Here is a 27,274-nt window from a genome sequence, read left to right as displayed (position 1 = left end):
AGGCAGAAGCAGCCTTGTGGTGGACCTTCTCTACGAGCAATCGAGCAAAAGTTTATGTGTAGAAATTCATTAAAATTGCAACAAATAGTATATATGAACTCATAATTCTGAAAAATACAACGAGTTTAATGCTGAGAACCTTAAAGGTTGAAACCGTAGAGTATAAATCTTGAAATTTCCTCTGTGAAATTAACATCTCACTGTTTCACTACACAAGTTCTGGAAAAACAGATTATTTTGGTTTTTAAACGCGGTCTTTTAACTGATTAACTGTGAACTTCCGACGTGTCTGATGGCTAGTTCCAGCAGGGCAGTCTAGACTCTAACCGTCTGAAGCTTGTTTTCGAAAAGGCGTTGTAAGAGGAAGACCTGAAGGAAGCAGACACCAACAAGAGTTACGGATTCAAGAAGTGCCTTTGTGATTGCTCTTTGGCTCATACCTTCATTCACTGCATTTCCAACAAAAGAAATAGTTAGACTATAGACAATATTGCCTAAAGAGAACACGTGCTTCTTAGCTATGAAGAAAATGGATCTTGGTCCTAACTCGACTCCAGTAACTAGATCATAAGATAATGATCGTCTAAGACCATTATAAGGAGACAAACTACTCATAGCCTCAACCAACATACGACTCTAGAGTCTAGACCTTAGGCATAACTCAAATCCAACTAGCTCATGAACTGAGGATTATCCGTGAAGAGACATCAACAGTCAGAAGTGAAGCAGTGAAAGTCATAAGAAAATCATACGTAATGCCTGACGAGCAGTCTGTGCTTCTAGCCAATGCTGTTCAAACTGTATGTTGTAAAGAGCTGCTTCTAACTTTGATAGCTGGTCCAGCAATGGATCAAAGTGCTCTGTAGGCATTTGCGCGAAATTTTGTTCTTGTTAGTAAGTATAGCAACAGAACTAAAGAAAAGATGAAGCGAAATGACAGAGTCCAAGAGGAGTTATTACCATTCTTCGCGTGCTGATCATAGTATGTGTAATGTACAACTTGCACATCAAAATCTAAGGTTTCATGATACGGAGACTTATTCATGAAACAGAACTGGTAAATACCCTTCTTGTAAGCAACAAACTCGTATTTCTCACTAGTCTTGTCGCGGAAGCCATGAATTAGCTCACCTGATGGCCCTTTTATCTGAAAATTGTAATAGATTGAGAACAATAACAGAGAGTACAATGACTGAAAGGGAACAAACAATTAAACGACAACGTAAACATTCAATTTTGTTTAGATGTGTCAGATCGAATACTATGTTAGTTAACGATAACGTGGAGGTTAATTTCTGAAAGACCCTCGGCTCAAGTAAGAGATGTTCTTATATAATAAGGATTGACTACACTAATCCCATTTCACCATTCAACAAATCATGCTCAAAACTTGCATTAAAAACAATTTGTTTACTAATAATGGTGGTTCAAGCCGAACTTGTGTGTACTTTGACTAATTCATCGTTCACTGATTCAACTGCTCGAACATGTGACCTATTGGTCACACGGATACAACTCTACAATTGCTCCAAGGCTCCCCTTCCATCAAACTAAGGGTCTAGTGCAGCAAATTCATAAAACTGAAATTTGTTACAAATAAATGCATCAACAAATAGTAACACACATCAAAGAATACAAAATTACGCGATAACTAAATAATACTACTAGTAGGACAAGAGGAGATCGGAAGAGGCTATCCCACCTCCTCTCTCTCACACAGAAAACGACAACACTCAACTACTTACTAACCTTCTACCCTAATCCTCAAACTCCATAACCTCCTATCTAACGTCGTCTCCACATCCATATGAAGCTGTTGTGCCATATCCTATATATGAGATTACAAATATTCTTAAGATAATATTTTTTTTCCTTTCATATTGAAAGAGTCCGAATTTTCACTAAGAGAGTTCAAAATATAAAAAGTAAGCACATGAAGTGGCCAAAGGAGGTTCAATTCAACATCTACTTTATATACTTAAAAAAAAAACTATTTTAACCATATTAAACAGTGTAATTTTTCGCCGAAGAGGGTTCAGATAACCCCCTCGTCTCTAGCTAGCTCCGCCAAAATAAGTAAGAAGCCGACTTATTTTCCTTCATATGTCAAATCATCAACACAACATAACCATATCCACACATCACTCGTAGTTCGATGATCATATGTGAAATTAATCCGATAACGAAAGATTATACATAAAAGGGGAAAGAAATTAAGTACCATAAGATCAACACCACCCTCATTAGCAGAATGCCAAGGAGTATCAGCTTGAACGACAACAAAAGATACATGAATAGTATCACCTTCAAGATGAACATTGTGAGACAAACATTCTTCTTTGTCAATTACAAATCTAATCCCATAAATTCCTTGCAAAAAATGTAAAAATAGTAATAGTGTCATCACACTTGACATATTTCCCCATGACCTAATTCTCATATCTTTGCAATTTTTTCATCAATAGACAAAAATTTATGAAGGAAAAATATATATTAAAAAACAAAAAAAAACAAGATTCTTGAAAATATTATTATCTTCAACAGCCAGGCCAGGTTTATAGGTTTTTTACAACTAACCGTAATATATAGATAGGAATATAACTATTTCATCTGTCCAAATTATGTGGGCCAGTTCAAATTTTGAGTTTTTTTTTTTTAATAAAAAAAAGAAGTATATTAGCCCGTTGGATCAAATTTTGATATATATATATATATATATATATATATATATATATATAAATTATAAATAGGAAAAAAACGTAGAGGAATTTTCAAATCGATTTTTATTTAGTTTACATTTTTAAAGACAAATGATATATATTTGGTTTGGTTTGGTTTATCTAAATTTAAATTGAATCTATAAATTATATACACAAATATATAATTATATATGTATATGAAATATAATATATTATTTTTTATAATTAATTTAAGATACATTGTATTCTTTTCCAAGTTAATTAATATCTAATAGACTAATGAACAACTTAAGCTCATTTATTAAGGGAAAAAAAAAACTAAGAGGTTTACTTATACTCCTCAATCTCTAATTAAAGGTCTCAGATTCGTACTTTGGGTATGAAGTCATGTTTGAAAGAAAACGTTTACCCTCAATGGACTTACTGACTCGAATCCAGATTAGTCAGACCACAAATTTATTTTTGACCAACAACTTTCTATACCATAAGATATAAGATTTAAATAAAATTTGCATCAGCTTATATCCAACAATCCGTTATCGTCCAGCGGTTAGGATATCTGGCTTTCACCCAGGAGACCCGGGTTCGATTCCCGGTAACGGAACTTTTTATTTAATCATTTTTTTTTATATTTTTAATAATTTTAAAGTGTATATATATATATATATAAAAGTTGAGGGTTTGGCATAACTTACAGTTTATTTTTGAGGAGTAGGAGAAGTTATTTTTTAGAAGTTGAGAACATAGTTTTATCTTAGGAATACTTTAGGAACTTTGATGTCGAGTTAACTATTGCGTCGAAATGCTAACTAGATAAAGTGAAGTTTTAACCTCAATGATAACAAGATCAAGTGAAGTTTTAGTCTCAACAATAACGAGATAACGTGAAGTTTTAACCTCAATGATAACGAGATAAAGTGAAGTTTCAACCTCAACTATAACGAGTTCAAGTGAAGTTTTAACCTCAAAGATAACGAGATCACGTGAAGTTTTAACCTCAATAATAACGAGATTGAGTGAAGTTTTAACCTCCACGATAACGAGATCATCGAGTGAAGTTTTGATGGTTGATTAGCTGTTGATACTGAGAGTTGCACACGTATATACGTACTAATGTCTTCTCCTTTAGATGAGCAAGCTGAAAATGGATTGCATATATATGAATATACTATGTAACGACGGCGATGAGTTTACCAGGTTGTTTTCAATACATTCTCGACTCAAGCAAATCATATTCCAAAAAAACAAGTAAATAAAACAAATAAAGAAGCGAAAAAAACATATTGAAAACAATTAAGAAAAGAACAAGTAGCAACAACAAATGTACACAACTAAAACTAGCAAAGGAAAAAACATGTAAAATTAGGAGAGTAATAATAACATTACTGATAGGAAAACTACAGAATACTCTACTACCTACTAACCTTCTATCCTAATCCTCGACCTTTCATGTGTTATTGAATTGTAAGCCACAAATCCAGAGCTATTGTTCCTTTGAAACATCATGCATGCTTCCATCCTTCATAAAACATAAAGGTCTCAAACAAATAAATTGAATTAATGGAATTGTCAATATCTTATTCCATGAATTTGTTTTCACCATATACAACCAAAATTCACCAATTTGGTGATTATGATCTCCCAATGTCCTACTCAAACAAAGTTTTTCTCCTACACAATACACACCGTGTCTTTTCCCTTCTATCGTATATGGTCGAAATATTTATTTTTTTCCTCTTAATATATTTACATACTGTTAATATTTAAATAAAAATAATAAAAAGAGTATTATGTGGTAACTTGGACTTTAAATTAATTATACAAGTTTTGTTTAGGATTCTTACTTGATTTACCAAAAATAAAAATGGATCTTTTGTCATTATTACACTCTTTCTCCAACAACATCATTGAAGCAACTCACATACATCATTTGAAGCAATTTGAGACAATCATCAATGATAACTTTTTACTCATAAATTTTTTTATTCATAACTTATTAAGTCTTCTTTGCAAACAAAAAAGTGTTTGGGTAGGTGCTTTTCCATTGCTTTAGGTTGTGTTTTCTCTTCTTAGTTCATTCAATCAACAATACAAATTAACTGAAAACAAACGTTGATCCATATACCACTATATATACTCCAATTTAAAGAACACTCAAAGTCGATTGTACCAAAGAAAAAATTGAACATTATTTCAAAAAAAAAAATCTTGTTTCAACTTATGAAGAATTTTATGTTTTGTGGTGACAGTAATTTGTAGAGAATACTTTTTATTAACTTTTCAGTAAATTGGAAAAGTTTGATAGATTAGCTTTATATTTGTTGGCAGTGATTTACTTTAAAGGACTGGAAGTGCTTTGCAATATAAGTGCACGAGAAATACCCTGATGTGTAATATATATATTAATGGTGTTCATTGATTATTGTCTCAAATTACCTAATAAGTTATGAATAAATTTTTTATGAGTAAAAAATTATTATTGATAATTGTCTCAAATTACTTCAATGGAGTTGTTGGAGAAGTAGTATGAAAATAATGACGAAGAAAGTGTAAAAGAATCGACTTTTATTTTTGAAAAACCAGGTAAGAATCCTAAATAAACTTGTATTAGTCGCAATTAATAAGTTAACCCGATAAAAGATGTAAAAGCAATATTTTATTGTTGCTTATTCACATAATTATGGATTTATTTGTCAAATTAGATGGATTGTATATATATGAACAAACTATATAAACAACGTTGATGAGCTTTTTTAGGTGAAGATACAGATTTGTTTAAAGTAGCGAAGAAACTATGTTGAAAACAATAAAGAAAAAAACAAGTAGTAACAACAAAACATATAAAATAACGAAACAACATATAACACTAAAATTGAAGAATACGACAATGTGAGAGTAAAAATAAGAATACTAAAAGAAGTACTATAGACAATACTCTACTACTTACTACTTTAATCTTCGGCTTTTATATCTTCCTATCTAGGGTTATGTCATCGATAAGCAACACATGTTTCATGTCCAGTCTAATCACATCTTACTTCAAGACTTCTTCGACTCACCTCTACACTCTTTGTAAACCTTCCAATATTTAGGAATTAGGAGAGGACAAAGTTTCCACATAGGTTACAACCTTATCGAAGTAAAAGCTTGTTTCAATCCCAGTAACATTAACTTGTTCCAATTTATGTGTAGTTGAATTATAAGCCACAAATCCAGAGCCAGGGTACTTTTGAAACATCATGTTCCCATCCTTCATAAAGCTCAAAGGTTTCAACCAAACATTGGGAGGTATTGACATTGTTGACATCTTATTCCATGAATTTGTTTTCATCATATACAACCAAAATTCATGATTTTGACTATAATCTACCAATTTCAAACAAAGTTTTTCTCCTACACAATACAACATAGGTCTTTTCCCTTCCATCATACATGGAAACAATAATAATTCATCCTGAAATTGTTCCTTTACCAAACAAAAACGTACTATAGTAATAATGTGATCATCATTTTCCGCCCTACTCGCCATCATATAAATAACACCATCTACCATAATAACACTAGAATCAAGTTGAGGGACGTCCATGGTGTAGTGGTAGAAATCGAATTGATTCTTCATGTGTATGGTAGAAACTATAAGAACTTTTGACAGTTTTATCAGTGTTGCTTGATGAATTTGTCATCTTTAACTAAAGAATACCATGATCTGCAAACGTTTTTGAACCTTATAAGTGATTTCACGGAAAGCTCCGCGAGTATATCAATTATGATATCATTGGGAATGTTTTGGGTGGGATAATTGTTTCTACGGTACTTAGGGTTTGATACAAATATTGAATCCATAATGTTATTTTGTCCAAATAATACGTAAACCAATTTTAAAGGTAAACTACAAAATTAAACATGTTGCGTACTATATTGTTTTTAATATTATACAAATCCTCTTTTGACATAAATACAATTTTGGTTACCTACTTCATATATGAATATACTAAAAATAAAAATTATTTTGGTTATTCCTATATGGTTATATCTCCTATCCAGATATTATTATTTCCTAGGCCAGATAAATTATTTTTTTATTAGTATTGTTGGTGGTTTTATATATGATCGAGTTCGGGCGTGGCAAACCAACAAGCCAAGGAAGCTCACATGTTTAGGTAGTGTCATTAATATTATTTGTACTTATATTCTGATTTATATATATATATATATATATATATATATATATATATATATATGTTTTCAACAAAGAAGTGTCGTTCAACATTAAATTGCTCGACATAGGAGGGTGGGTCCGCCTTGGCTCCCATTACTCTTGTATTCCCCTTAAATTTTAATGCTCAAAATATCGTTACGTATAACTCAAATCTATTAGTTCATATTTTTATTTTTTATTGATATTTTTCAAAAGAGGTATGATTCGATGAATCAAAAACTTATTCAAGTTGATCAAAGTTAATATATACTTGTCGTGAATGGTTTTATCATCACTATATATAGTGAACACTTGAGAAGTTCTCTAAATTCAGGATGGTAAATATTCCTTACAAATTATTATTATGATATCATTGTTTTGACTATACAAATCCTATTTAGACATGAATACAATTTTGGTTTCCTACGTGTTATAAAAAAATAACCCCTCCGCTTCAACTCATCCTATATATGCAACCATCAGATGTAGAAACTAACAATCCAACTCATAGTCATCACATAACAAATGTACACAACTAAAACTAGCAAAGGAAACAACATGTAACACTAGATCAATAGAAGAATAAGACATTAGAAGAGTAATAATAACATTACTGATAGAAAAACTAGAGAATACTCGACTACATACTAACCTTCTACCCTAATCTTCGACCTTTAACAATTAGGAGAGGACAAAGTTTCCACATAGGTTACAACCTTATTGAAGTAAATATTTGCTTCAATCCCAATAATAACATTAACTTGTTCCAATTCATGTGTTATTGAATTGTAAGCCACAAATCCAGAGCTATTGTTCCTTTGAAACATCATGCTTCCATCCTTCATAAAACACAAAGGTTTCAACCAAATATTGTAAGGTATTGACATTGTTGATATCTTATTCCATGAATTTGTTTTCATCGTATACAACCAAAATTCATAATCTACAAATGTCATAGTCAAACAAAGTTTTTTTCCAAAACAATACAAAATAGGTCTTCTCCCTTCCACCATACATGGAAATAATAATTCATTTTGAAATTGTTCCTTTTCCAAACAAAAACGTACTATAGTAATAACGCGATCACCATTTTCCGTCCTACTCGCCATCATATAAATTACCCCATCTGCCATAACAACACTAGTACTAGTACCAAAGAAACAATAATAATTTGGAGGAAATAGACCAATATATTTCCACGTGTTACTTTTCGTTGAAAATATATCAATCTCCTTGTAACCACCTAGTCTAAATATTTTGTACTCATAAATACGAGGAAAATAACAAAAAATATGTCATCAAAATTGGTGCTTCATATTGTATTTGCTAGAAACCATAAAGTACTTTTGACAATTTTTGTGAGGATCATAGTGTTGTTTGACGAATTTGTCATCTTTAATTAAAGAGTATCATGATTTGCAAGAGTTTTTTAACCTTATAAGTGATTTCACAGGAAGTTTTGTGAGTATATCAATCATGATGAGGAAGATTTTGGGCGGAAACAATGCTAGGGTTAGGATTTGATACAAATACTGAATCCATTGATCACTTATTTTGTCCAAATAATTAAGCCGTAGCATGTCTATTTATACAAATCCTATTTAGACATAAACATATACCATTTTGATTTCCTACTTCATATATGAATATACTAAAAATATAAATTATGTCCAAATAATTGTTTCTACGGTACTTAGGGCTTGATGCAAACCCTATTTAGACATAAATACAATTTTGGTTTCCTGCTTCTTTTTTCTTTTCTTTTTTTACTTGGTTTCCTACTTCATATATGAATATACTAATAATATAAATTATTTTGGTTATTATATGTTTATATCTCCTATCAAGATATTATTATTTTCTAGGCAAGATAAATTACTCTTTTATCGGTATTGTTGGTGCTTTTATATATGATCGAGTTGGGTCGTGGCAAACCAACAAGCCAAGGAAGCTCACTTGTTCAAGTAGTGTCATTAAAATATTATTTGTACTTATATTTTGATCTTTTAGTAGTGTCATTAATATTATTTGTACTTTATATATATATAGGGTAGGTCTGCCATTGGCACCCGTTACTCTTGTATTCTCCTTAAATTTTAATGCTCAAAACATTCTTATGTATATCTCAACTAGGGGTGTACAAAACCGAACCGAAAACCGAATTACAACGCAAATCAAGAAAAAAAACCCGACGAGTGGTTGGTTTGACTTGGTTTGGTATTGGAAAAAAAATCCAATTATATTTGGGTTGGTTTGGTTTTAACTAAAAAAAAACAACCCGACATTATATATATAATTTTAAAATTTTATTTTATACATAAAAATATTTACTTTGATATAATTTTTAAATATTTCTTATACTTTTTCATAGTTTTTATCTTTTAATATATTATTTCAAGTTTGAAACTTAGAATTCTGAATGGTTCAATAAAGATTATAGTTCACAGATGTTGATAATTATAATAAAGCTTAAATCAAAATCAAATTAATACTAATGCAAAAAGAAAATCAATTCAACACTAAGAATGACAATAATATTGAATATTTGTTCTTTGGTTTTACATTGGTTTAGACAATTCAAATACATAATCTAATTTTAATTTCCTTTAATATTTAGTCATGTAACTAATACTTATTAAACTTATTTTAGCATGATTTAGTACTTTTAAATTATGATCATTTTCATTATGACATGTTAATTTGCAATATTTGTTTTACGCAATTTCATTATTATTATTTTTTTGTTGGATATTTTAGTGTCATTACTCATATCATATTTTGTGTTATTTTCTTAAGAAACACCTTAGATAGTTGTATTTTGGTAGGAATAAAGAAATATTTGAAGTACAACTAAATTATATGTTTGTATGAATACTTTACCGGAAAAACCCAAAAAAACCCGAAAATCTGAAAAACCCAATAAAATCCGAAAAAACCCGAGGTTGAAAAACTCGAGTTTTATTGGTTTGGTTTATAGATTTAAAAATCCGACACAAATGGTTTGGTTTGATATTTAAAAAAACCCGAACCAGCCCGATCATGTACACCCCTAATCTCAACTCTATTAGTCCATATTTTTACTTTTTATTGACTTCTTTCAAAAGAAGAGGTATGATTTAATTTGATGAATCAAAAACTTATTCAAGTTGATCAAATAAATATATACTTCTCATGAATGGTTTTATCATCAATATAGTGAACACTTGAGAAGTTCTCTAAATTCAAGATGGTAAATCTTCCTTATGATATATTATTATGACGCTACGCATAACAAGAGATAAATGAATAAAAGGAGTTAGATTTTACAAAAAAAAAAACATGATGAAGAAATGACTTTGATGAAAAAACTAATAATAAATTTGAAACAAGGGGATGTATCTTTGCATTCTCACGTGAATGTCCGCAGGTATGTTATGTCTCTAATCACCAATCAAGAGACGATAAAGTTTCCACGTAGGTTATAACATTAATGAAGTAAAGTCCTGCAATTCCAGCTACATTAACTTGTTCCAATTTGTGTGTTGTTGAATTGTAAGCCACGAATCCAGAGCTATCGGACTTTTGAAACATCATGCCTCCATTCTTCATAAAACTCAAAGGTTTCACACAATTTTCCAGAGTTAATGGAAGTGTCAATATCTTATTCCATGAATTTGTTTTCATCATATACAACCAAAACTCACAAATCATTTGATCACCTTCCAATAATCTAATCAAACCAAGTTTTTCTCCTAGAGAATACAAAACATTTCTTCTCCTTGGTATTGCGTATGGAAACAATAACTCCTCTTGAAATTGTTCCTTCTCCAAACAAAAACGTAATATAGTACAATTAGATAAATTTTCCTTCCTCTTTGTCATCATATAAATAATCCCATCCCATCTACCATAACAACGTTACCACCTGAGAAATAATAATTTGGAGGAAACATCCCAATCGATTTCCACTTGTTACTTTTCGTTGAAAATATATCAATATTCATGTAATCAATATCAATACCAAGTCCTAGTCTAAATATTTTGTAGCCTTCAATATGCGGAAAGTAGCAAAAATTATAAAGACCACAGGTCTTGCTCCAAACTGGACTAGGGATTCTTCTTGATTCTCTAGTGGCCGGGTTCCACAACATGATTATTTTATCAGTATATGTTATAAGAAGTATCCCATTACATGAAAAATATTGTATGCTAGGGAATATCTTTCGTGACTGATCGATTGGAACCGGAGACTCGACAAGAGAGACTATACTACTAGAATCAAGTTGAGGGACGTCCATAGTGTAGTGGTGGAAAATCGTGTGTCCCCTCGAAATCATAAAGTACTTTTGACAATTTTTGTGAGTATCATAGTGTTGCTTGACAAATTTTTCATCTTTATTTAATGAATACCATGATCTGCAAACGCCTTTGAATCTGATAAGTGATTTCACTGGAAGTTGTGCGAGTATATCAATTATGATATCATTGGGAAGAATTTGGGCGGAATTATAATTGTTTCTAGGATACTTAGGTTTTGATACAAGTATTGAATCCATCGAAGTATTTTAATTTGTCCAAAATTAGCGTTATAATGAAGTCTATTTATAAGTCCAATATTGTTTTGACTATACAAATCCTATTTAGACATGAATACAATTTTGGTAAAATTTCCAAAAATAGAAGTCAACTTTAGTGATTTTTTCCTTGTTCATCACTTTTCCTCTCTCAAACCCTATTCTCCTCCGACGAAATCTCGTGCAAGTGATTGGTGGAGATTTCCTCTTCTTCTCCTCTGAAGCTCACAGATTCAGTAATATACTCTCTTTTTTGTTATTTGTATGGATCTCGATTTCTTTTGTTTATTGTAGGGTATTTGTTGTGAACACGGATGGTTCCTGAACTGTTGGGCCTGGGGCTAAACTACGTTGAGGCCCCCCAAGAATTAGACAGCTCAATACTAAATTGGCTTGGGATCCAGGTTGAATAGAGTTTATATGGTTGTCATATGCGGTTTTGGAAAATTATGCGTATTATGAAGAAACTGTCTTTTCTCTCATTTTCTTTCTAGAGTCTTAACTTCTCATCCCCATTCTTATCTCTATCTTTAGTTACTTGTTATTTCAGTACTTCTCTTTGTAATTCAAGTGTTGTTATTATAATGTAATTATCAATGAATTTAATGTTTATGTATGTGTATTAAGAATTCGAGTTTCTTTCATTGGTGCTTTCATCCAGAGGTCTTCAATGGAGGACCAAATATATCGAACAATCAAAGATTCAATTAAGGTCATGAAGGATACTTTGTCAAAGGATCTCACTGATATTCATTCAATGTTACGCGAGTTGGTTGGAACCCTTACTATTAGTAAACCTGGAACTGTGGAATTTCAACGATTTTGTGGCGAGAATCCAGAGTTATGGATTTCTCAGGCTGAACGATCCTTTAAGTTTTATGAGATTACAGAAAACCACAAGTTAGATCTTGCGTCATGCAATCTCGATGGGACAGCTTTACAGTGGTATCAGTGGCTTTTCCAAAACAAAGAGTTGGCGGATTGGAAATATTTTACTGAGAAAGTGCTGATTCGTTTTCATAAATGCCATCTCAAATTGCCAAAAGAAAGCTTGTCAAATCTTCAGGAGTGGAGCAATATAACCAATTCATCTGTGCTTCAAAACTATAAGGAGAAATCTGAACGCAAAAGAAAAATGAATGCGCACAAGGTGTTTGACAAAAAGTTGTCTGGTTACTTTTCCACATTATTTGTTGAGACGCAATCAGACATTCCAATTGAAATGGTTAGTGAAGAGGCTACAAATATTAAAAGTATTGCAGTCCAATTGTTCAATGAACATCCCCAAAGAGAATTGTTATAGAGGTACGTTAATGCAATTGATCTTGATCGTGGCTCTAATGAACAACACACTCATGAAATTGAGACCTTGGAAGGTGCGATTTCTGCTGATGAAATAATACCTTATGCAGAGTGTGGCAACTTTTATGAGGGAGAAGAACATGATGAAGGTAATTTACTAAACGTTGGTGCGACTACCTTCATTGTTCATGTTCAAGGAATTGCATCAAATCTCACTTATGGGGGAGAAGAACACGATGAAGGTAATCTATTGTTGAACCTTAGTGCGACTACCTTTGTTGTTCATGTTCAAAAAATTGCATTACATCTCTATGTATGGGATCCCGGAATTAGTTCTGAGTTCTAGATTCTAACAAGTTCTAATAAGATTGTAAAGGCACGTGCATTGTTTGAAGAGATTAAAAAAAGGAAGAGTTTCTTACTTGTGAAGTTGTATAATTGGGAGCATGTAGGAGGTGTTAAAATATGAATGTTACAAGCAACGGTAATGTGATAACTCCTCGTGTGACTTACAAGCTATTGTGGAACCTTATATTGAGGTTTTCTCTTTATGGCCTTCAAACTCACCTTGAAGAACAATACATGATTTCTCAATTGAGATATGTTGGGTGTGGAATGACATAGAGCTACTCTAGATATGCTTATATATTTACTGTGATGTGTTGGCCGATGGTCATCAGTTATTACAAAGATGAGTTCACTTGCTACATGTACAAGGAATCCAATAATTTAATGATGCTTTGTTTTTGGGTGGCAATTCCTAATTCAACCATAATAAAGTGGCATCAACATAGTAATAGTTTGGCCTTATCTACTATTAATAAAGAATGATGGAAGAGAAAGGTGGAAACAAATCTCTTAAAGCTTGAACATGGGCTGCAATATCTCAACTTAATAGAAGAGTCTAAGTTTGAAGATGAAAATGTCTATTATGTGATCATTGCAAATAGGCTTGGTCGATCAAGTTTGGTGCAAATTATTTTAGGTGCAAATTCACATATATCAATATTGCTCTTATTGGTGGAAGATGATGATTCCCATTGCTATATTATCATGACTGAAAATAGATGCAAAGAAGTTTCTAAGAATTGCTTACTTGCTATTAACAATATTGAGCAGATACAACTACAATTTATGCTTTACTCGAACCTTGAGGACGATGTTCTTTTTGAGGCGTGAAGTATTGTTGTGAATGCGGATGGTCCTTGAACTGTTGGGCCTGGGGCTAAGCTACACAGAGGCCCAAGAATTAGACAGCCTTATACTATTTTGGCTTGGGATCCAGGTTGAATAGAGTTTATATGGTTGTCATATGTGGTTTTGGGAAATTATGTGTATTATGAAGAAACTGTCTTTCCTCTCATCTTCTTTCTAGAGTGTTAACTTCTCATCCCCATTCTTAGCTCTATCTTTAGTTACTTGTTATTACAGTACTTCTCTTTGTAATTCACGTGTTGTTATTATAATTTGGTTATCAACGAATATAATGTTTATCTATTTGTATTGAGAATTAGGATTTGTTTCAATATGATAATAGAAAGAATACAAACTTCTTTGGTGATTTCTATCGTAGATTGAAGCTCACGGAAGGACTAACATCTTCACTAATTGTAGTAAAGTGACAAGTATGGAATTTTTGACTAAATTAAGCCATTATTTAAAGCAATTCACCAAAATAGTATGTTTTTTAATTTTTTTACAAAAGTAGTATAAACGTATTTCTCAATAACGTTTTAGGACCAACTATGCGGCATATTGTAGTTGACGGTGTTAAGTATAGAAACGTTACTCAAAGTAACGTTTTTAGCCTAATACATAACTCTGAGTAACGTTTTTATAATACGTTACTATGATCAGTAACGTTTTAGGTGTAAAACGTTACTCAAAGTCACGTTTATTAAGAATTCACGGGCCACCTGCAAATTTAGAATCTCCTGCAAATTTAAAATGTCACTCATACTAATGTTACATACAAAAACGTTTCTTAAGAATTCAAAGTTCTAGTTATGGGTGGATGTCCAGTTGTGTTAATTCCCTTTCAATTATATATCTACTATAATGTAACTCAAGGATGTCTAATTAGCAATAACTTTAATGTCATAAATTTTTCTCCTCTCTAGTGTTAATAATAAGCCTTATGCTCTTTTTTTTGTCAATTACACAGCTAATACAAGATTGGTGTACACACCAATATAATGTATCTACGTAATGAATAGTTAAAGAATATAATGAGGCCTCCCAATGGTTACTATACAATAAAATTTAGTTACAGAAGAGAGTATGCATCATTTCTACCTCTTTTGACTTCATCAGACCAGCCAGGACACAGTAATAAGTCATACCAGATTCAGGACACAACCAAATGCACATTAATACCAATTAGTTACGTGTAGGTATATGAATCATCACTGACCATGTTTCTCCATTTAAATTTATCTCATGCATGCCATCATATAAACTAAATGAAAAATAAAAGATACTAGTAGTTAAAAGTTAAAAGACTCCTGGAAAACCAAGCTTTAAAAGAAAAATCAACTACAAATATGGTTGTTTTTGCAGTCTCACAGAGTAGTAAGCTTACTGGGAGTCTTCGCCTTGTGATTTTACTCTTTGCTTCTTCTTTTTGTTGCTACAGTGTCTTTGTTACCTTTTGTTGTTTTCTTTATGCTGTGTTGGTTAAGATGATGATTCCCTGGCAAGTAAAAATAATTTTTAATTATTCAACCAAAAAAGAAGCAGTTGTGTACGTCAAGAAATAATGGCTCACCAAAGCTTAGAAAAAATTGTACTAGTGCCACAAAGCTTAGGAAAAATTGTACGTTTCTTCTTCAATGATGGTTCACCACCTCCACTTGCATTCTCGGGATCATTACCATCCACTTCATTGTTGGAATCATCCAACGTACTCATTACCTTCTATCTCGATGTTGGAGTCCTCTAAATTAGTCATGGCATCAGGGATCTCCATGGTAAAATTTGGGGCATTCTCAAAATGTTGAGGGCGATAATTACCAAAGACATTCTCAAGTGACGAAAGACTTGGATCCCTTGAAATTTGTGGCGTCATGTATGGGACAATCTCAAAATTTGTTGGTTGATATGTCATACCTGATGCCACAGGAGTGAATTCCTGATGAGTGTGACCCCTTGAACTGGAACCAATATCACCAGTTGCTTGATCATCTTCTGAGGCATCTTCGTCCGTCTATTTCAACAGGAACTCGTCCTTTCTCAGCAGCACATGCCCTCCTACCAGCAACGACGCCTACGAATAGGGTGATGTAAATTAAATGGTCAGCTTGTACATCATCTCTTATATAATATAATCGGCAGCTTGTACATTGATCCTATAAACCTCGTGCACATATGTCAAGCATCTTTCTCCTTCATTCCGCACCATTGCACGAAACATGTAAAAATCCTCCATTGATGGTTGATCACCGAGTGATTTTGCTTTATCAACCATTGAATTAATGAATATAACGCACCTGCATATTGTACATAATTCATTAAATATAATGTAGCTAAACTACTGCACACAACTAGTCTCTCTGTTAAGAATTGTTTCCTTTTAATTAGCTATTGTATAGTGCACAACTACTGTAATGTATATCTAACCTAAGTAGCAGGATATATATGATAATTATTTTCAGCATATCAGTAACATTACAATGGGTTGGTGCATTACACAAAATTCTGGACAAAGATTTAAAATATTAATTGCCAAACTACTCACACAATTTTTGTTAGATTCTAAGTCTTTCTGTTGCACAAAAATGCTTATTATGGGAGTTGGCAGACAAATGCTAATGACATATAAACCTTAATAGGTTATCGTTGGATCATAGTAAGTCTCTTAGTACACAAATAAACTACTTATTATAATCAGTTCAAACAAGCAAAATAACATAAGCTTATACTTACCATTGTTTCGTATGCCGTTGAATTTGACACATAACCTTGTTGTTATTGAGGATGCAGAGTAGGATTACCAATAACAAGATGAGTAATGCGTCTAAACCAAATAAGGTAGGGGTCATCATATCGAACTGGTTCATGATTATTAATTGGTGCATCACAAATATATTGAAGTCGTTGGTTCCAAAAAGGCAATCATTGTGCATGTTCCAACTCCCAATTTGTCTTTGGTCTTCCTCGACCATCATGGTGAAAATGTGTCGAATCAAATAAAAATGGAGTTGGTATCATCTGTTTCAACCGAAATTGCCTCATAACTCCGTCAGGCAAGTGAACCTCGACGACATCCCAACAAAAAATTGGAGCTCTAACACGCCATATATCTCGTCCAATGCGACAATAGTCAGGAAGACTCTCAATTAACTACATAGTTTTGTTCCATTACTAAATTCGACAACTCCAATTCCATTCCGTTTTGTTCATAATTTAAATTTCTCGCTAATTTTTTCCGCTACTCTACAGTTACTTACAACTTTTTTATTTTGGTTATTATATGTTTATATCTCCTATACATATATTATTATTTCCTAGGCCAGATAAATTATTCTTTTATTGGTATTTTTGGTGGTTTTATATATGATCGAGTTCAAGCGTGACAAACCAACAAGCTAAGGAAGCTCTCTTGTTCAAGTAATGTCATTAATATTAGAGAAAACACATAAAAACCCATTGAACTTGGCAGTACAACTTACTTTAGCACTTAAACTACACGGCGTTTAAATACCCCCTTAACATCTTTGAAGTAATTTTTTTCAACCCTAACACTACAATACCAGTCTCACAATGGCAAGTGTATTACACACATGTGCCATTTCATTGCCACGTCAACACCACCTTGAAAATTATTTAAATTTTGAGTTTTTTTAATTTTTTTGGTTTCTTTTTATTTATACAATTTTAGTAAGGTAAAAGATAGAAAAACAAATTGAGAATTAATCCAAGATTATAAAAATAAAAACTCAAAAATAAAATCAAACTCTATGGATCCAAGACTAGAAAACATTCAATTTTTAAAGCACATTATCAAAATAAATAAATAATACAAATTAAAAAAACTAATTTGAGATGAAGAAATTATAATTTTTTTAATTAAAAAAAGCTTCAAGTTCATCACAATCAACAAACCCTTCCATAAGTAAGATCTTGAAGCAACAATAAGTTGTTGGCTGTTTCATTTTTTTTCTTATTCATCACTTTCAAGAATAAGCAAGAATAATTTGAAATGAAGGAATGGGTGAGGGTAATTCGAAAAAGAAGAAAGAAGGTGGCGGGGACGGAAGCTCGAAGAAGAAGAAGAAGAAGAAAGGGGCGAGGCAAGTGTGGTGTCACGCCTCGAGCCTATACCCTGGGCGGGACTGACACTCGAGAACCATTGCTAGCCCCAAGCGAACCCTTTGCCTGACTTACTTACTCAGCGGAAGACTTAACTCTACAAAGATAAATTTATGTAATAAACTGGAATGTTATAAAGGAATATTCATCTGGCAATTAAGGCAAACTCAAGTCTCAACATAGGATAATGACAATGAAAAGACTAAAGAACTAACATTTGATTGTCTATGAAGTCTCAAAACAACTGAGATGGATGTCGGGACAAGACCCCCGATCATCCTAACAAATGAAATACTAAAAGCAAATGATAACAACAAAGGAGCCCTCCTGAAAGTAAGGAGGCTCACCAACTGACTCTAAATGCTCAACTGGATCAACGAGGAGCTGGATGATGATCCTAGTTACCTGTGTCTGCATCATAAGAAGATGCAGGCCAAATAGCGTCAGTACATTGAATGTACGAGTATGCGAGGGGAATTCTAAAACAAGACATAAGCTTGAAAGAAACTGAAGAACTTACCTGGCTCAACTCAACTTAACATAACTGAACTCATTTCAATATAAAGCAGTTTAAAACAAGTGCAATATAAAGAAAAGTTGTTTAAAACATGGATGTCAATTCTGTGTATTTTGGAAATACAATGGTACTCTGTATGTATGAATAGATACAATATAACTCTGATATGTATGTAATATATAATAAACTATGTATATAAGAATGCAATTACTTCTGTGGGAGTTTCTCTATCCGACAACCATCACATAAGAGCTATTGTGATGATACAATGTTTTGCCTCACGCTGCCAGGGCCGTCCTATACCTTGCCGAGGGTATAGAACCTGAACTACGTACTAAGTGGATCCACTAGTCTATGCTAAAAAGCACTAAATGAATCATCTAAAGAGTATGACCCTTTTCTACCCATGATGACTACATGGTTTATGGGGGCTGTGAGTTGTCTGAACTCTCCTCCATATCGGTGCTCAATACTACTCCCAAAATATGATACTAACTCTTATGTTTAAAAACATACTTCTTTTTGTGATTTGAGATAATTGCTCAAAAACTTTGCTCAAAGGCTATCTTGGAAATCAAAGTTTCATTTCTTGTTTAAATGTGAAAACATTTTAACTCTTTGGGATTACATAGTCCCCATATACTCTTTGAAGAAATGAACTTCAATCTTTACTCAACTTGAACTTTAAGTCTTAATTAAAACAAAGTTAAAACATTTGGAAAATACTCTTGGAAAACTCTAAGAACTTCTCTTGATTTTGATCTTAACTTTCCTTGAATTGGATTATGGATTCAAGGTTCATGATCTCATGCTTATGATGATTTCATGATGTTTAGACATAGCTTAGAGTATAGAAATTGAGTAGAAAACATAGGTACGTTCCTAAGGAACTAGTACGGAAAGATGGGGGAGAAATGGGAATGACTGGCATCTTTGGCGCTCTGAGAGACGCGGGGCGCCTGAGCACAAACTTCAGAGCTGAAGTTGTGGTGCTCTGGCTGGCACGTCTCCCAGATCCCAAACTTCAGACACTGAAGTGAGGCACTCTGGCTGGTGCAGCGCCCCAGACCCGTGCCTAGAAAACCTCAATTTTTCTCCTTCGTTTTTCAACTCTAAACCCCCTATTTCAACTTAGTTCTTTCCCCAAACACTTAGGATCGATTATACCTTCAATATATATTAGATTAAACTCGAAATCACACCCAAAAACATGAATCAAACTCAAGAAAACTTCAACAACTCAACCTACAAGAATTCAAACGAATTTCATCAAAAACTCTAAGGATTTACTTTCAAATCAAATATACTTCGCTGAATTGAATCATGATTGGCGCGTGGGTGAACTAACCCAATGCTATGTGATCTCACATACCTCGTAGGATTGAATCCTTGGCGAAATCCACAACCAAACACAAACGTTCTTGACGATTCTTGATTTTTCTTCTCCTTTCTCCTCTTTTCTCTTCTCTCCAAGCCCTAGCGTGAACTTCAACTTTTCTAAACTGACTAAAATCCTGAGCTAGAAGTTATGGTCATTTGAATTTGACAAAAAAATCCAACTTAACATACTTGACAAATATTCCAGATATTTATATTCTTTCCAAAAATGACTATTTCCACTTTTTAACTTCTTTCTAGTTACGGGGTGTTACATGTGGGTTGCAGCATCAGCTTTTTGGGTGAATTTTAATTCACTTGAAATGAGATTAGGGGATAAATAATTATTTGTAAAGTTAAAGTATTAAAGTAAGTTTAGCTGACAAGTTCAGGAGGGTTTTTATGAATTTTCTCTTAATATTATTTGTACTTATATTCTGTTCTTTTAGTAGTGTCATTAAATATTATTTGTACTTACATTCCGATTTTTTTTCATTTTTTTTATATATATAATACTAAAACTTTTCAACAAAGAAGTGTTAGTCAACACTGCTCGACATAGAATGGTGGGTCAGCCTTGGCTCCCATTACTCTTGTATTCCCCTTATATTTTAATGCTCAAAATATCGTTATGTATAACTCAAATCTATTAGTTCATGTTTTTACTTTTTATTGACTTTTTGCAAAAGAGATATGATTCGAAGAAACGAAAACTTATTAAAGTTGATCAAAGATCATATATACTTCTCCTGAATGGTTTTCTCATCACTATAGTGAACACTTGAGAAGTTCTCTAAGTTCGGGATGGTAAATCTTCCTTACGATATATTATTATGACGCTACACATAAGTTTGAACAAGAGATAAATGAATAAAAGGAGTTTAATAAAAAGCATGACGAAGAAATGACTTTGATGAAAAAAATAATAATAATGGATTTGAAACAAGGGAATATATCTTTGCTTTCTCACGTGAATGTCCGCAGGTATGTTATGTCTTGTCTAATTACCAATCAAGAGACGATAAAGTTTCCACGTAGGTTATGATATTAATGAAGTAAAGTTCTTCAATTCCAGCTACATTAACTTGTTCCAATTTGTGTGTTGTTGAATTGTAAGCCACGAACCCAGAGCTATCGGACTTTTGAAACATTATGCCTCCATTCTTCATAAAACTCAAAGGTCTCACACAATTTTCCAGAGTTAATGGAAGTGTCAATATCTTATTCCATGAATTTGTTTTCATCATATACAACCAAAACTCACGATTGACCTTATGATTACCTTCCAATACTCTAATTAAACAAAGTTTTTCTCCTAGAGAAAATAAAACATGTCTTCTCCTTGGTATCGCGTATGGAAACAATAATTCCTCTTGAAATTGTTCCTTCTCCAAACAAAAACGTAATATAGTATAATTAGATAAATTTTCCTTCCTCTTTGCCGTCATATAAACAACTCCATCTGTCATAACAACGTTATAACCTAAGAAATAATAATTTGGAGGAAACGTGCCAATTGATTTCCATGTGTTACCTTTTGTTGAAAATATATCAATATTCATGTCATTGATGTCATCAGTAACAACTCCATATCCTAGTCTAAATATTTTGTAGCCTTCAATACGTGGAAAGTAGCAAAAGTTATAGTGACCACCGGTCTTACTCCGAATTGGACTAGGAATTCTTCTTGATTCTCTTGTGGCCGGGTTCCACAACATGATTATATTATCACCATATGTTATAAGAAATATCCCATTACATGAAAAATATTGTAATGGTCGTGACTGAACAATTGGAACCGGAGACTCGACAACGACAAGAGAGGTTGTACTACTAGAATCAAGTTGAGGGACGTCCATGGTGTAGTGGTCAAAAATATTGTGTCTCATAGAAACAATAAAGTATTTTTGACAATTTTTGTGAGTATCATAGTGTTGCTTGACGAATTTGTCATCTTTAATTAACGAATACCATGATCTACAAACGCCTTTGAATCTGATAAGTGATTTCACAGGAAGTTCTACGAGTATATCAATTATGATATCATTGGGAATGTTTTGGGTGGAATAATTGTTTCTAGGATACTTAGGTTTTGATACAAATATGGAATCCATCGACGTATTTGTCCAAATAATTAACCTGTAGCAAGTCTATTTATAAACCTATTAAGTACAAAATTGTTTGAGTATACAAATCCTATTTAGACATGAGTAGAATTTTGATTTCCTACTTCATATATGAATATACTAAATAATGCACCAAAAAAAAAAACAATTTTACTATTTTTTCCTTCTCCTGTTATGAAAAGGAGCAATTTGATTGTGTTTCGCACCTCAGTCACGTACTTTATAGCCTATAATTTTTATTTTTAAAGTCAATTATTAAGTGACAATTAAATTTAATTGCTAATAAAAGATCCTTTGAGTCGCAAGTAATAAAAATTAGCCCCATAAAAGATATAAGTTGAAAATTAATTTATTTAAGGATGCTTACTGTAGAGGAGTATAAAGTTGAGGACGGCTATATGAATCTTTTGCAATTATTCCTCTCTATTCGACCCCAACATCCCAACCACATTTACACTTGTATATATCAACAAAAGACTTGTTTTGCTGACCCCTTCAAGACATAAATCAATGTCTTATTTGGATTCTGCAGCCTTCATACAAAAACAAGCTAAGATGATCTTTTTCCATGTCAATATCTGTTCTCTAATTTCTGATTCATTAACCTTTCATATCCACTAATGTTGATACTGAAAATTTGAATCGTGACAAATACGGTGTCGGAGGTCTATGTTTAGAAGTGTAGCAAGTTTCAGCGAGGACGTTAAGACCATAAGTTAAGCCTATGATGGAGGACAGGGCAGCAGAGGCGTATCCAGGAGGGGGTCACCGGGTTCACGTGAACCCATGCTCCCCTCCTGAAATTATATATAGTAGTGTTATATTTTTTTAAAATATTTAAATATAGATATGTGAACCCACACTTGAAGTATTATACCGTGCGATTATGTTGGGTGCACCTCTCTAAGTGAGGTTAGAAATTTGAATCTTTTAGTTATCTTGTTTTATTTTCCTTTTTAAAATTGGGTAATGTCTCTCTAAGTGATTTGGATAGGTCAAAATAACTTTGGACCTACAATTTTAAAATTTTAATTATTTTTAGTGATAAGAACCTAAATGTTAAATCAATCAAATTTATATCTTAGATCCACCTTTTTGTAATAGTGCACCCATCATCTCAAAATCCTGGATACGCCTCTGCAGGGCAGATCACAGAGAAGAACTGACAAGCTTCTGAAAAAGGCTGGAGTGCACATGATACCTTCGATAAGGAAAGTGAAGAGTTTTATAAGGCACAAAACAAGTGTACATAACACGGACACCAAAACTAGTACTACCTATCCTATTGGAGAACTAAATTTTGATGTTTTTAGAAATAGGATGATCCTAACAGTAGACATTTCCTTCCAAGTCAATGTTACTATTAGTTGGAAATCCCTCTATTACAGCTGTGGTTTCGACATCCACCAGATGTTGGATTTCTTTACATTCTCTTAATCTATGCATTAGGTTTAGGCTTCCATTTGCTTTTGCTGTATTGCCATAACATTACACGATGCGGACTTGGACAAGCTCAGACAGGTTTCTTTTTGAATTTTCCTGCAGAGCTTCAAAAAGTAGATGACATACAAAAAAGATTTCAAGTTACATACATTTGGGTACCGCCTTCTAGGTGCATCGGTCCACTCAGACATTCAGCCTGGAAGCTGCATGTGGAAGATCGTTTTATAGTCCACAGCATCAGTTGTTTCGTTAGCAGTACTTTAAGGTGACTATCACGTTGTCTAATCTATGAAAACATAGATATCAAGAAACCTTCTCCTTTGTTGATGGAATTAATGGTTCCGATTCAACTGATGCAGGTGGATCCAAATTCATTTGATCTGTCGGAGGTGGTACAGATTTAATTTTAGCTTCATCAGTTCCTTCTTGAGCGGAGTCGATAGGATCTTTCAATGGTGTAGAAGGCTCAACATGATCAGTTGATTGTACTGCAGGATCATCTCGGTCATTAACAGTCATGGAAGGTGTCGGATCAGTTATTAGTGTCTTGGGAGCTGCCCTTTGAGTCATAGGGAGATCAGTATCCATTTTATCTGTAGTGGTTGCAACATTGGTTTGTTCAAGATTCATTTCAGTTGATGTGGTGATTGCGACGTTGCTCTGTTCAAGATTTGTGTCTGAGAGGAGATCCATGAACTCGATGAGCAGCCGCTGTACTTTTCTATTTGAGGCCATTGCTGGTTTTTAGAGACTGCAACATCAGTTGGCTTGATTGATTTTTATCTACATAACATTAGACCAAATAAAAGAGGACAACAAACTCGCCAAGAAACACAAAATATAGTCAGCAAGCTCAATTGATTTGTTATCTACATCAACATTGGAGGTGCTATTTTGTTGATGATGAAAAGTTTTGATGATTTGACAAATTTGGGATCAATCCAGTTACCTGAAGAGTCTTGTTGATAGGGGGAACTGGTGAAAGGGGGAACCGATGAATAAGTGTGTCATCATCAAAAAGGGAGAAAATGTTATTTTGGAGCTGATGTTAAGTTTTGATAATTTAACAAACTTATGGATCTAACAAGGGACTAGATCCTTGTTATCGGGACTGACGACAGGGCAAATGAATGAACAAACTCAGTGTGAGGAACATTTGTGCGTCATCATCAAAAAGGGGGAAAATGTTATATTCTAGTTGTTTTGATGATCCTCACAAATGCAGGGACCCGGTCCCTAGCAGAGTGCTCTCGTCCAGATCCAAATGGGGTACAACTGTAAAGCTGTCACGTCAGGTGGTAGGTGAAAAGTGCAGTGTACTGCACCAATAGGAAGAGCGGACGAGATTGTCTGTTTCAGTGGCTCACAAACGCAGGGACCTGGTCCCCGATAGAGTTTTCTCAATCAGATGCATAATGGGGTACAATTGTAAAGCTGTCCCGTCAATGGTTGGTGAGGCGCCAGCTTACTAAACCAATCAGAATGGACGAGGGTGTTTGTCCAACGGATAATAACTCTTTATGATTGATATTTTCAACATGACAAACACCATATTAAATTCATTCATTCAAAGGAGGAAGTGAACCAGCAAGCCTTCAAGAACTCACAAAGAACATTGCAAGGGACCCGGTCCCTGCAAGACTGCAAATGTAAAAAGGACGACAAGACGCCTGTCAGAAAAAGTTGCTAGTAGGTGCACGCCCTTTTAGGGAAGCAGACCCTCAGCCAATGAGGTCGTCTCAAGGAGTTTGTGTTCAGTTCATATAGTCTCTCCTCCAAAACACAAACTCAAGTTTTGGCAAACAGTTTTGGATTTCATAAAATCCAAAAGCTTAAAAGAAGAAGTCATCTTCAAGGAAGTATTATCATCAAGAGCAACAAGGACCTGATAGAGCTGCAAGCTGTCTAGTTATCTTAGGATTATATCTTCAAGGAAGTATTATCATCATCAAAGTCTAAATCATCCAGAGGGTGGTGGTTTAGTAGGCAACCTGTGTGTTGCTTAGTTGAATTCTAAGTTATTCTGTGTCGGGTAGCTTAGTGGGCAATAGTGATATTGCTTAGTTGCTCTATTTGTAGTGGAATGCTACATTTAGGGGGAAGAGATTTAGAGGTAAATTCCTAGGTTGCAAGTTGTTGTAATCTGAATCGTTGCTCTATTTGGAAGAAATGGAGTTTGGTTTGAAAAGCCTGTAAGGACTCGTGGTTTTCACCGCCCTTGAGCAAGGGGGGGGGGGGGGGGGGGGGGGTTCCACATAAAATCATTGTGCAGATTTTACTTCCTGCTATTTACTTTTTGCATTTATTTCAGCTACTGTTTTTGCTGACTCAAGGGACCTGGTCCGTTGACGTATAGTGGATGCTGACTACTGCTTGTGCTTACAATTTGTTCTTACTGTGTCAAGGGACCTGGTCCATTGACTGTTAGTGGACGCACATATTCCAATAGGAGGTAGTACTACTTGATCAAAGTAAATATATACTTCTCGTGAATGGTTTTATCATCACTATAGTCAACACTTGAGAAGTTCTCTAAATTCAGGATGGTAAATCTTCCTTACGATATATTATTGTAACGCTACACATAAGTTAGAACAAGAGATAAATGAATAAAAAGAGTTTTTCTGATCTGTGTTTGGATGGATTAATGGTCAATAAATGAGTTTTCCATCTACAAATCAGAAGATGGCTAATTTTTTCTGCTACTCTACAGTTACTTACAACTTCCTACATTGAGCTGCAAATACTAAGATATTAATAATCAAATCCTCTGTCGCTAGTTTATGCAACCTATTGTCAAGCTTGAGCTGTTCAAAATTAAGCTGGACATTGCAAAAAGCATGCATTACTATTTACTCCAATGTGATGTTATTTTTAATTTCCTATAGCAAAAGTATTATTAGTTACATACCAGAACAACAGTCGGGACCAAGAATAGCTATATATAGGGAGAAGGCGGCCAGGGCTTCCAACTGATAACTACATAATAAAATCAACAACTATGTTAAAAGAGAAAATAAATGTGATGCAAAAGACAGGGGGTTGGTCAAGTACCTAGACCTGTTGGCTGCAACATCAGTTGGCTTCATTGATTTTTATCTGCATAACATCACACCAAATTTAAAAAACACAACAAACTCGCCACAAAACAGTCAGCTAGCTCCATTGATTTGTTATCTACATCAACATTAGTGAACACTTGACAAGTTCTCTAAATTCAGGATGGCAAATCTTCCTTACGAAATATTATTGTAACGCTACACATAAGTTAGAACAAGAGATAAATGAATAAAAGCAGTTTCATAAAAAAACATGATGAAAAAATGACTTTGAAAAAAATAAAATACTAATCTTTGCTTTCTCACATGAATGTTATGTCTTGTCTAATTACCTCTTACAAATAAAGAGAGGAATAAGTTTCCGCATAGGTTATAACCTTATTGAAGTGAAGTCCTTTGATTCCAGCTACATTAACTTGTTCCAATTTATGTGTTGTTGAATTGTATGCCACGAACCCAGAGCTATCGTACTTTGGAAACATCATGCCTCCTTCCTTCATAAACATCATGCCTCCATCCTTCATAAAACTCAAAGGTTTCAAACAATTTTTCGGAGTTAATGGAATCGTCAATATCTTATACCATGAATTTGTCTCCATCATATACAACCAAAACTCACGATTACCATCCAATAATCTAATCAAACAAAGTTTTTCTCCTAGAGAATACAAAAAATGTGTTCTCCTTGGT

At 33.5% G+C, this 27,274-nt stretch overlaps 3 protein-coding genes and 1 non-coding gene across 5 annotated transcripts in view; 2 read left to right on the top strand and 2 right to left on the bottom strand.

Moving 5' to 3' along the window:
• The window catches only part of LOC125823752 (uncharacterized), a 297,644-nt gene that overhangs the window by 84,283 nt on the left and 186,087 nt on the right, over positions 1 to 27,274 (bottom strand). The window lies entirely within an intron of this gene.
• On the bottom strand, positions 308 to 2,450 carry LOC125823751 (transmembrane emp24 domain-containing protein p24beta2-like). Its single transcript, XM_049503133.1, has 4 exons — positions 2,222 to 2,450; positions 961 to 1,147; positions 753 to 860; positions 308 to 449 (listed from the first exon to the last, which is right to left on the bottom strand). Exons 1-4 carry the CDS (start codon positions 2,438 to 2,440, stop codon positions 316 to 318), a joined length of 648 nt encoding a protein of 215 aa, XP_049359090.1. The 5' UTR covers positions 2,441 to 2,450; the 3' UTR covers positions 308 to 315.
• On the top strand, positions 3,232 to 3,303 carry TRNAE-UUC (transfer RNA glutamic acid (anticodon UUC)). The gene has a single exon. It is a non-coding gene; the product is annotated as a tRNA-Glu (tRNA).
• Positions 12,121 to 13,098, top strand: LOC125823575 (uncharacterized). The gene is made up of 2 exons (XM_049502933.1): positions 12,121 to 12,675; positions 12,754 to 13,098. The coding sequence occupies exons 1-2, from the start codon at positions 12,121 to 12,123 to the stop codon at positions 13,096 to 13,098; spliced, it is 900 nt and encodes a 299-aa protein (XP_049358890.1).

This window comes from Solanum verrucosum, unplaced genomic scaffold (assembly GCF_900185275.1).
Source record: "Solanum verrucosum unplaced genomic scaffold, falcon-dt-bn FXZP01000093.1, whole genome shotgun sequence".
NCBI lineage: Eukaryota > Viridiplantae > Streptophyta > Magnoliopsida > Solanales > Solanaceae > Solanum > Solanum verrucosum.
The sequence above is the reverse complement of the archived record's forward strand: the minus strand, read 5'-3'. Positions and strand labels throughout refer to the sequence as shown.